General features: G+C 32.0%; 1 protein-coding gene across 5 annotated transcripts in view; it reads left to right on the plus strand.

The window, feature by feature from the left end:
• LOC111703716 (nidogen-1) overlaps positions 1-6,612 on the plus strand; it is a 40,537-nt gene extending 33,925 nt beyond the window's left edge. For 3 of the 5 annotated variants that reach the window (XM_023475743.1, XM_023475744.1, XM_023475746.1), the window contains 8 exons: positions 144-294; positions 1,483-1,610; positions 1,969-2,070; positions 2,445-2,583; positions 3,081-3,195; positions 3,318-3,432; positions 4,062-4,197; positions 6,241-6,612. In XM_023475743.1, coding sequence (XP_023331511.1) covers positions 144-294; positions 1,483-1,610; positions 1,969-2,070; positions 2,445-2,583; positions 3,081-3,195; positions 3,318-3,432; positions 4,062-4,197; positions 6,241-6,306 — 952 coding nt within the window. In that variant the 3' untranslated portion in view covers positions 6,307-6,612. Of the gene's footprint in view, positions 1-143; positions 295-1,482; positions 1,611-1,968; positions 2,071-2,444; positions 2,584-2,828; positions 2,886-2,954; positions 3,043-3,080; positions 3,196-3,317; positions 3,433-4,061; positions 4,198-6,240 lie in introns of those variants that run through there. The other 2 variants (XM_023475747.1, XM_023475748.1) reach the window with 2 other exon arrangements.
• The last annotated feature ends 6,296 nt before the right edge of the window (positions 6,613-12,908 follow it).

Below are 12,908 nucleotides of genomic sequence, written 5' to 3' on the forward strand. Positions count from 1 at the left end.
AATTACCTCTGGTTTAAAAAATACAATCTCTAAATTTTTCTTGTTTAAAAAATACAAAAATTTCCTCTAGTTTCAATAATACATTGTCTAATTACCTCTGGTTTGAATAATTCAATCTTTTATTCAGAATTTATTAACTTTAGGTGTAAGCAGAATTTCTTCGGAGACGGATTAAGCTGTGAGCCAGTTCCAAGGTTTGAGGGAAACCAACTTATCCTAGCTCAGGGTATATCCATCATCAAGGTTCCTTTTAGTGGTCGTGGATCCAAACCTATTAACATTCAATCCAAACAGGTTTATTTTTACTCTGTAAACCTATTAATATACAATTCAAACAGGTTTATTTTTACTCTCAAAACCTATTAATATACAATTCAAACAGGTTTATTTTTACTCTCTAAACCTATTAGTATACAATTTAAACAGGTTTATTTTTACTCTCTTAAACCTATTAATATACAATTCAAACAGGTTTATTTTTACTCTCAAAACCTATTAATATACAATTCAAACAGGTTTATTTTTACTCTCTTAACTTATTAATATACAATCCAAACAGGTTTATTTTTACTCTCTAAACCTATTAATATACAATCCAAACAGGTTTATTTTTACTCTCTAAACCTATTAATATACAATTTAAACAGGTTTATTTTACTCTCTAAACCTATTAATATACAATCCAAACAGTTTAATTTTTACTCTCTAAACCTATTAGTATACAATTTAAACAGGTTTATTTTTACTCTCTTAACCTATTAATATACAATCCAAACAGATTTATTTTTACTCTCTTAACCTATTAATATACAATTCAAACAGTTTTATTTGTACTCTCTAAACCTATTAATATACAATCCTAACAGGTTTATTTTTACTCTCTAAACCTATTAATATACAATCCAAACAGATTTATTTTTACTCTCTTAACCTATTAATATACAATCCAAACAGGTTTATTTTTACTCTCTAAACCTATTAATATACAATTCAAACAGGTTTATTTTACTCTCTAAACCTATTAATACACAATCTAAACAGTTTTATTTGTACTCTCTAAACCTATTAATATACAATTTAAACAGGGTTATTTTTACTCTCTAAACCTTTTAGTATACAATTTAAACAGGTTTATTTTTACTCTCTAAACATATTAATATACAATCCAAACAGGTTTATTTTTACTTTCTAAACCTATTAATGTACATTCCAAACAGTTTAATTTTTACTCTCTAAACCTATTAATATGCAATTTAAACTGGTTTATTTTTACTCTCTAAACCTATTAATATACAATCCAAGGAGGTTTATTTTTACTTTCTAAACCTATTAATATACAATTGAAACAGAAATATTTTTTTCTTTCTAAATATAAACTGTATATTTTATTATCTAGCTAGTTGCAGGGGTATATATAGACTCTATATACTATTATCTAGCTGGTTGCTGGGGAATGTATAAACTGTATAAACTATTATCTAGTTGGCTGCAGGGGTAGATATAGACTGTAGCCGGGGAAAACTGTACTGGAGTGATACCACCAATAAACTAATCAGTATGTCCAGTATAGACGGTTCTGGAGTAGAAGTTTTTCTAGCAGACGGATTTAGGAACAGGACTTATTTCAAAATATCAAGTGGTTTAAAACCCAGAGAAGGATTGTCTCAATTATTTACCTTTTTTAAAATTCATTTTATTTTGCATTGAAAAAAATAGTTCTTTACAACAAATTTCTGGGTAACTCTGGAATTTATGCAATTTTTGGATTAAGATTTTCGAATTTTCTACCACAGATGTTATTCATCATGAATAGTGAATCTCATTCATAGATGTAAGATAAATTTTACGGTTTCATTTGAGTTCCATGCATTTTTTCCTTTTAAACAATTTAAAAAAATCTTAAATAGTTAAAAAAAGTCTATGGTTGGAAATTTATGATTTTCTAAGTTAAGTATTGTTAACCTCTAGTTTCCCTGAAGGGTTAGCAGTAGACTGGGTCTCCAGGAACCTGTATATAACAGACCCTGGAGCAGAAACTATACATGTCATCAGTCTAGATAATAAAATCAGGTCGGTCAAAGGGACAGATCAATAAAACGAAATATAATCTAAGATTAACCATGATTGAATTATGAATCGTTGGTCATATTTTTAATCTTATCCGATTTTTCTCTGGAGAAAGCTTTTAAGAAACCGGCCCCAACCAGTTCACAGGGTCACCCATAAAAAATGAGACTTTTTTCCGGTTTCTTTCAGCTTTATTCTTGTTTATTTTTTTCAAAGTAATTTTTTTACCATTAAAAAACATGCATATTTTCATTGGACAATGCAATGCACATGCACAAGGCAATTAAGAAAAATAAACTTTGAAATTTAATCATTCACAGAGTTTAGGTCGTCATTTAGATTTGTTTCTTTGTTCGTAACCCTGTGTTTAACTTCAGGTATAAAATAGTAGAGGATCGTATGGATTCCCCCAGAGGGATTGCGGTACACCCAAGCTTGGGGAAAATCTACTGGACGGATTGGGATCGGTATGGATCAAGGATAGAGATGGCAAACATGGACGGATCCGGGAGACAGGTTTCTTTCTTAAAATATTAGATAGATTTTTGTATAGCTTCTGATTTTGGAGAACGTGAACCCAAGAAAGAATTTAGATTCTAGTTGAAACTGGAGTACGGAAACCTAACTATATCAAGGTTCTAGTTAATACTGGAGAAGGTAAACCCAACTGTAACTAGGTTCTAGTTGATATTGGAAAAGGTAAACTTAACTATATCTAGGTTCTAGTTGATACTGGAGTAGGTGAACCCAACTATATCTAGGTTCTTGTTGATACTGGATTAGGTGAACATAACTATATCTAGGTTCTAATTAATACTGGAGTAGGTGAACCCAACTATATCTAAGTTCTTGTTGATACTGGAGTAGGTGAACCTAACTATATCTAGGTTCTAGTTGATACTGGAGTAGGTGAACCTAACTATATCTAGGTTCTAGTTGATACTGGAGTAGGTGAACCCAACTATATCTAGGTTCTAGTTGATACTGGAGTAGGTGAACCCAACTATATCTAGGTTCTAGTTGATACTGGAGTAGGTGAACCTAACTCTATAGCAGTAGATTACTTCAACTACGAAGTATGTTGGACAGATGCTGGTAGATCAGACCGAAATATTAAACCCAAAATAGGTAAAGACCTTAAATAATCTATTTTACGAAACTATGCTTTATTCACTTTTTGAAAATAAACCAAAATTTTAAAATGTTCACAAAATTTAATCATAGACATTTTTTGAGATTTCTTTTCGTAGATTGTATTGGAGCAAACGGCAACGGAAGAAGAACAGTAGCTGAACTGGTACCTGGAGATTATCCTTATGGGATTTCTATTACGCAGGATAGAATTCTTTGGACAGATTGGAGGAAGTAAATATTTCACTATTTCTCTTAATGTGTATCAAACAATCATTAAAATTTTCTTCTTTGAACAGATTCTTTTTGCCAGCATAGTTTTTGCGTTTAACACCTAAATAAATTTAAATAATATTGTAAGCATATTCTTCTTTTGCCATTAAAATTAGATCATCCATGTTAAACTTATACACATAAGAACCTATGAAAATGGAATCCACATATATTTGTTTACAAAATAAGTTTACTACAGTATCTGGGAGGAATATAAACAAAACTTGATCTGATTTTCACATTCATTGCAGATCTTTGTAGCAATATAGTTATTAGTTACCAGTAATTCAAATATAGAGGATTGTAAAAAACTTTCAAAAGGGATGATTTTGAGTTAAGAGTTTGTTCAATGAATAGAAATATGTCTTTTACCTCTATATTAAGTTTAGACAATTTTTTTGTATACAATATACACATAATTGCCAACAACTTAACGTAAAACAAAAATAAAACTATAAAAAAGACCAGAACAAGAAAGATTAATATTATTTTGTTGGTAGATTTAATCCTTTATTATGAAGACGATATAATTTCCCCTGCAGAGTTCTAATATTTGAATTCCATTATTTTTAACTTTTATTTTTGTTCAGAAAGTTTGTGCATAGTGTGGATAAAAGTACAGGTGTACGACAGAGGTCTATACCGTACATTCTAGCAGTGATGGGTAAACCCTACGATATTGTAGATGTACAAGAGGAGTGTCCCAATTTATCCAATACATGTCAGGTATTCCATATTGTATATGTACAAGAGGAGTGTCCCAATATATCCAATACATGTCAGGTATTCCATATTGTATATGTACAAGAGGAATGTCCCAATATATCCAAACCATGTCAGGTATTCCATATTGTATATGTACAAGAGGAGTGTCCCAATATATCCAATACATGTCAGGTATTCCATAATGTATATGTACAAGAGAAGTGTCCCAATATATCCAATACATGTCAGGTATTCAATATTGAACGTGATCATTTTTGAGAAAACAATAAGTTCTTTGAAAAAAAGTTTTCAGATATAAAGTCCTTGATTTTGGCACTTAAAAAAGTTCTGTGGAATAAAGTCCTGGAAAAAAAGTCTCTGGAAATAAAGTCCTACCAACCATTTTGAGACTTTTTTTTCTGGTTCCAGTATGATTTTATGCACAAAAAGTCCCAGGAATCTAAAACTCAGGACTTTATTACCAGTGACATTTGTCGAAGGACTTCAGAAAATTGGAACATTTTTCCAGAAACTTTTTTTCTTCTAACTTTCTTACTACATAAATTTTATATTTTCTATTTAACTTAATTGCGGTTTCTAATACTTTCAATTTCTTTTCAGAATAAAATAAAGACGATTACTTTCTCATTGTTACTCAGATAAAGAGTTCAAAGAACCGGTTTTGTGAATAGGAAGATGTAATTTTTTAAATGAAGCTTTAGAGACTTGGAATTACGTTGACAGTCCCTTTACCATACAAAGACGACATTCTGCAGCACATGTGTTTAATTGTTTTGAAATGGAGCTTTAGAGACTTGGAATTACGTTGACAGTCCCTTTAACATACAAAGACGACATTCTGCAGCACATGTGTTTAATTGTTTTGAAATGGCGGTCCGACTCGATTCCCAATCCTCGTGATCTACAACGAATAAACACAGTTTATCTAAATAATAAAGCTCTTTGCTCACATACAAATATACATAGAGAATAGAATATATATTAGAGAGGAATTAAAAGAATTTCTCGGTATGAATTTGTTCAGTCCCTTTCAGCCTGAAAGGGAGTTCAAAGTATACAAATCATGTAAATGTTCACAAATTATGTGCAGTATAGAGTACATTAATACAGTTGTTCTCTAGACTATTCATTTCAGTTTCGAAATTTTTAAAGCTGTTAAATAAACTCTATAATGAATTAGGTGAATAAAAACCATCATTTGATTTATAGTTGTAACGGAAAATCATCGTTTGTAAGGTGAAAGGCACATAGAGTTGTGAAATGATCATTGGTCAATTATGAAACTAGCCTATTTCATAATTTGGTTTTCTTTTATAACATTAATTTCAGACTTTCTATAAAATGATAATCCAGGGCCCAAAAGGTTAAATAGCATAAATATGTGAAGTACACCTGCAGTATGGAAACAGTACAACAAAATGGCCGTTTTACACTTTTTTCTAGTAAATTCCCCTCTATATATATATTCTATTCTCTATGCATATATATGTATGTATATATGTTTGCTATAGCCAAGAATGTTAGGCAAGGAAAGTTTATTGAGGTCGTGTATACTCTGCGTACATATTGAAACCAGTTCTCTTTGGGCGGAATTTGTAAACAAGAATAGATGCATCAGTATTCGTTTAGTATCCGGGGAGGTTAAAAGTATTAAATTTTGATAATTTTGATAATTCACATAATAGTTTCCTATGACCAGAATATTTCATCGATTTTTTATGTGAAAGATGGATCCCATTTCAGGCTTCGACATTCGTCTTGTGTTTACATTACCGCCCAGAGACAGTACACTGCAGTACAAAAGATGTGTACACTTCTGAAATTTCTTTCCTTGCCTTATAATCCTTGGCTATAGCTCGCCAAGCGGATGGACCGAATGGGCTGACATTTTTTGAGGAAACCCATGGGTTTCCAGAGAGTAACAAAAAATAAAAAAATCGATTTTTTCTTCAAAAATCGAAATTTTTCTTTAAATTTTTTTTAATTTTACGGGTAACGCCGAACACTTCAGCTAGTAATTGATATAATAATGATTATTTTTAGGGCCAGCCCTGTGGATTGAACAGAATGTGTTTACCTAATGGTGAGGGAAGTCACACCTGTCGTTAATAATTCGTTTTAATACAGTGGTCGACGTTTATTTCAATACAATGAAGACGACTTTTCCATTTAATTTTTAATTTTTAGCAAGCTTTTTTTAAATAACAAATTTACAAGTAAACAAAGAGAAGCTGGTCATTACAAGCTTATCTTTGTTCCCCCGTGTTTATGTGTATCGATACTACTTGAAAGATTAGTAGATTTAAAGAATTTAAATCGAAAGTCGTCGTCATTGCATTGATATATACGACGATGACTGCAGCTAAAACTTGCCAACTGTATAGTTCTCGAAAAAAATAGATATTCTATTCTTTATGTGTTAACTTTTTAATTTTTAGATTTATATAATGTCACTTTTTTGTTGAAATTATTCTAATGAAATAATTTTTTGTTGACACAAAAAAAAACTATAAAATAAAGCACCTGCTTAATAATTAATGCATCACTTGGAGGCACAACACAGGGCTGATCATTTAAACTTTGCTATATGTTTTAATTTCGGTTGTAACTTTTTGTTGAAAATCTAACTAAAATTCATTTTTAGAAAATTCATTTCAACGTAAACCTAGGTTGTATCTCTAAAAAGGTGTCGCTAGTGTTGAAATATAAAACTTTATGTGAGTGATAAATCGGATATAAAAGAGAAATAACATTTTACTCAATATCAGGATACAGGATACAAGGATACCAGGATACTAGGATACCAGGATACCAAGATCTTGCTATCTATCTATCGATATATCTTCATTTATTTTAAATCTCAGCTCCAGTTGAGACAAAACTCACCTAGCCAAATAATCTGTTTATTAAACCATCTTCAGAGCATTCTTAGTCAGTATCGATCAAAGATCTATCAATCTATTCTACATAACTTTCTACCTATCTTTCAATCTATCTATATATCTTTCAATCTATCTATCTATCTTTCTATTTATCTATCTATCTATCTATCTATCTTTCTATGAATCTATCTATCTATCTGTCCATCTATCTATCTATCTATCTAGATCTAACAATACCTACTAGTATATTCCTGTACTCCCCTTCTCTTTGTGTAAAAGTGCAAGTTGTTCCCCATCTTCTCCCAATTCAATTTTCCTATTATACAGAGGTAAAAGGATATCAACGGAGTTCTTATATCGGGCCCTGGATTCTCTTTCCAGATAATTTCTTTGTGGCAAAACATTCATTTTAACGGAAAGAGTTACCCCTAAAAAATCTGATTTTATTTACAAAATCAACCTTTTCCAAAAGTTTATTTCTTCTGTATTGAATATAATCTTTTAAGTACGCATTCAAATACATCCCTAGAATCTCCCTAGAAGGGGCGGATTCAATTAATGTACTGTCCTGTTTTGCCTATGTGTGTAACTGTACAGCTTGCTCTTGCTGCTGAAAATAAAAAAATAATATAAAAGTTCCAGGGCCCTTGGTACGAACTGAATATGATTGGCGGGAAATTTCGCTGATTTGTGACACATATTGCATTCAGCAGACTATTCTTAGATCTTGCTGTACATAAACCTTAGTTTTTTAATATTTGGATTTTAAAAATCTGGTTTGGCTGCAGCTATAGCTGACACATACATATATATACACAAATATACAAATACAAATAAATAAATATGAGCAAAGAACTTTATTTCATAGATTTAAAAGGATATAAAAAATAAATAAAGGTACAATGTGCCTTCCCTTCCTTTCATTAAGGAGGTCACTACTAAGAAAGTTCTATAAACATTTTTTTTTTGAAAAAGTCCTGAAATTTGGCACTTACAAAATCATGTGGAAAAAGTCCTCAAAATCTAATCTAATCTCTAATCTAATAATTTATTTTTCCTTTGAAAATATGACAGGTTGTGCATAAAAATTACAAATCTATATGATTTCTATTAATTATCAACGGAAGGAGACCAGCCATAGCAGAGCTGTTTTCAGGTTGGTCTTCTGGCATTTACCGTGGTATCAATTAGACCTGAATTGATGTGGTACGTCGTGGGACTGGGTTTGGAGAAGATGGAGGAACAGGGTCAGATCTGCTCAATTAACATGTTATAAATTTGGTTCTTGATTTGAGACAGTAGGCAGAAAACAGAAACAGAGGCGCCAGGAACTATTCATAATTTTTTTGCGTTGCAAAAAAAACTGAAAAAAAACTTAACCTTTTAGGATATTTTTGTTCCAGTACGATATCATACCAAAATATCCTTAGAGAAAAAGTTCATTATTGATAAAAATGCATGTTTAAGCATGCAGAAAAAGTCCGTTTCTGATAATTGGGTACATTGTCAATTGTACCCAACAATAATGGGCCCATAAGATAAATCTAAATAGCTAAAGAGGAATAAAAGCACCACTAGAAGCCTAATTGTACATTTGGCTGTCTCAATTTGTACATTGCACATATATTTGGCTAATTAACCATGTTCAAATTTCCCAGGTCTTACGTCTTTTTTTCCTCGAACAGTTCCTTCAGTACATTGATTCCTGTGATCTTATTTCCTGAGACATTATTGGCAGCCCACATATTAATATTTTAGGAAAGAAACGTCTCTGGACTACAGAAAATTGAAACTTTTTTCCCCAAGTTTTGTTTTTAGTTTTTTCACTCAGAAACTTTTTTTCCCGTGACTTTCTTACATAGAATCTGCAAGGAGGGGTATTCATATAGAAAAGTGCGAAAAAAATTCTGCTGTGATTTAATATTGGCCAAAGAGCAGGTTGCAACAAAAAAATATATTTATACTGATAACTGGTTATACTTATAGACTCGATTCTTTCTTTGTCATCAAGCTGAATCAAGAATCTTATTTAATTCATAACTGTATTCCCAAATTTCTTCAAATGTCGTCTTAACAACGTAATCTCAGAAAGGTAATGTTACATCGTCTATACGCAACATCCCCCCTACTGAACTTCTGACCTACTAACTTTCCGACCTACTGCAATATCGGACCTACGCCAGCTGTTTATTTTACTATTATTTGAGGGTTAGGTTAGGAAAAGACAATTTCTGGGCCGAGCGTTGCGGCTAGGACAGGCTAGGGGGCCGAGCGCCGCGGCTAGGACAGGCTAGGGGGCCGGGCACTGCGGCCACAAGTCCATATAGCAGCTGTAATACCACGTGCTAGTAGGTCGGATGTGTAGTATAGCGGATATGTGTAGGTCGAAAAATACACCACCCTCAGAAAACCTGTCTTGTACGTAAATCTGAGTTGTATTTCTGAACTCCCAGTTCTGTAGATTATCAAGGGAATGTGCAAGTTGTATTTCTGAACTCCTAGTTCTGTAGATTATCAAGGGAATTTGCAAGTTGTGTTTCTGAACTCCTAGTTCTGTAGATTATCAAGGGAATTTGCAAGTTGTATTTCTGAACTCCTAGTTCTGTAGATTATCAAGGGAATGTGCTGCGTCACAAGGATCCAGAGTTTTCAAATTTAATCCTTCCAATCTGAATCCTTTGTTCATCAAAAGCCAAAATGAATTTATTCCATATAAACCTCTTCTTTATGTCAAATAAGACTTGGCCGCTTAAGAATATTTTTGAGAGAAGTATCTAAGATGTATTAATGTCATGTTTAGTTAAGAATTTCCACAGAAAACTCAGTATTTAATTGAAAACTGTTAAAATAGGATTTTTCAACACGTTACTCTAACTAAATAATGGATTTGGGATGCTGCTGGAGCCCTTGGATATTTTCTATATGGCTGTTAGAAATTAGAATCTATTTACATATTCAGATTATCCCGAAACCCCTGTGCTTTTTTTGTGCTTTTCTAATAAAATATATGTTTTTCTTCCGAAATACTCGCTGTAACAAAGACGACATATAAATATATTGGGGGATTACAGGATCCATTCAAGGATAAATGTATGAATGGGAAAAGTAATTATAAATTGAAATCATAAATCAATGCTAGCTACAATTCATACAATTTAAAATTTGGTGATGGTGATGGACCAAACCTCTGTAGAGTAAAAAAAGTAGATGTTAGGTCCACATAATGTTTGTTAATGAAAAGATTATCAGAATATATTTATTTTGTTTATTCTCACCGTGAAACACACGACAAATGCATTTTAAGAGGCTAGTATTGTGACAAAACAGTCACCCCCCATGACCCTCTAAAATACCCAACCGTGGGGGGGGGGGGGTCAATCAAAAATGATAAAATTTTGAATAGTTCCTATTCCACAGTTATGGATCTCATTGTATACACATCATCAATCAGAATTATCTGGAGAAACACGGATCATCTAGGAGAAGTAAATATTTTTAAGAAGCAGTTGAAGGTCGTCGTGTTTAATAAACCTATTTTCAATTAAACCTGACCATTAGATAGTTTCCACTGGTTTCCACACGTGTAAAGTAAAAATCTAGACCTAGATGATTAAAAAAGTGAAATGAGGGGATTCCATGACATAAAAAACACAGCTTGTTAACAAATATAGACTTTCATATATGGGCAAGACAGTTTAAGGCAAGGTTGTATAGTAAGGTTGCTAACTCTCGATGAGCTCCAATTTACATGAAAATGTCCACTCCTAAGCAATGGACAGTGAAATCTGTTAATGACGTCACTATTCCCTACACTTGCCTTTATAATCCACATAAATTTCACTAGAAGGCGTACCGTCCCGCTTTGCCTGACATAGTCTGTACTTTACAGCTTGCTCTAGCTGGTGAATATTCGGGGCCCGGTACTTGAACCAAAATTTGTAGCAAATGAGCGGGGGCGCAACTAGACAATCAGCTTGGGGGGCATAGGACAATTATCTTTTTTTGCCCCCCCTAAACATTTCCAGGGGGGGGGGGGGCAGGAAAAATGTGTATTATACTCAACCATCAATAAACTACCTTCACAATTCAGGATATTTTTGGGGTAAATTTGTATTGGAAAAATCTTAAATTTATATTTCAGGGGCAAATTTATTTTTTGGGGGGAATTCTTTATTGCGGAAATCTTAAATCTTTTTTGGGACAAATTTTATTTTTGGGGGGGCTTTTATAGTTTTATAATTTTGTGTATGGGAAATCTTTATTTTGGGGTCAAAATTTTTAATTTAAGGGCATTTTTTAAAAATAAAAAGGGGCATCTTTTTAAACTAAGGGTTATTTTTTTGTTGGAGGCAAAACTTCTTAATTTTTTTAGCATTAACCAAATAAAAATAAGGGTAATTTTTTTAGAAAGGCAGTAAATTTTAAAGTTTGGTGTATTTATAAAACAGTTGGGGATAGAAAATCTAAATTTAGGTGTACATTAAAAATATTTGGTGGCACTGTACCCCGGACTAACCAGAGTGAACAGCATTCGGTTTCTTTTATTCAAAATCAAACGTGTTTTGGTCTATAATTCAACAATCTCTTACCTTACAGATTTGTTTATTATTTCATTCAAAATGTATGTATATGCCGACAAAAAATTTTAAGAAAAAAGGCTAAAAAACTATGTTTGTAGGGTCAAATTATTTTCGAAAGTCATAGCTTTCTGAAATATTGACAGAACCGTTATATCCACGTGACTGGCATTCTAAAAAGAACAAGGGTTAAACATGATTAATAAAGGGGCAAATTTAAGTCTGGTGGGGCAATTTGAATGAGGATGTGTGAGAGTAATTTAACAAATACAAATACAAATTAAAGAAATAGGGGAAATAAAAAGAATTTGAGCTTATGTAGAAAAATGTGAAGAAAAAAAATTCTGTGGGGGCATTATTTTTTCATTTTATTGGAAACTCTTCCTTAATTTACAAAAATTTTTAATGATGTATCATTCAGAACTTGAAACATTATGCTTTTATGATATCCATTTCATAAAAATATATTTAAAACAACATACTTTTTATATTCTCTTACTAAGTTGCAGAATATATTTGAAATATTATACTTTTATAATATTCTGTTAATAAGTTGCAGAATATATTTGAAACATTATACTTTTATAATATTCTCTTGCAGTTGCAGAAGAATCCTCTTTTATAATATTCTGTTAATAAGTTGCAGAATAAATCCTCTTTTATAATATTTTGTTAATAAGTTTTCGACTGAATTTGAAAGGTTTCTGTTCCTGCAAAAGCTAAATATCCTGGCCCTAAGGATAGGATACATAGGATTAAAGGAGGGTCGATGCAAGAAGATAAGTCGCCAAGTTGATTCAGGAGAAAGGGAGAGTAACACTTTATGAAATGGTGTGACGCGCCACTAATTCTATAACTAAGAATGTTAGAATGGGTTAGATGGTTAGAATATGCCACTTATTCTAGAACTTATTGTTTCGACCCCACTAGAGTCAAAGGAAAATCAAGAAACCTTAGAGATACCTTTTCTGATAAACAAATCCACCTCGGACTCATGATATTAGAGAGAGAACAGAACAAACTAATTAATGAAGACAGTATTCAATCAGCGTTTATTCTAGATGTAAAAAATACAAATAATGCTGGGGAAAATGGCATAAACACATGATACTAAAAAAATCATTTACAATAAAGACTAAATCTTAAAATTGTTTTGCTGAGGTTCCGAGAAAAAGGGTAATTCCATTTCCCCAACCCATCAGATCTTGAAATAAATACCCCGCTCGGTGTAGAGGATAAGAAAAAAGCAAAC

Source organism: Eurytemora carolleeae, unplaced genomic scaffold, assembly GCF_000591075.1.
Source record: "Eurytemora carolleeae unplaced genomic scaffold, Eaff_2.0 scaffold481, whole genome shotgun sequence".
Lineage (NCBI taxonomy): Eukaryota > Metazoa > Arthropoda > Copepoda > Calanoida > Temoridae > Eurytemora > Eurytemora carolleeae.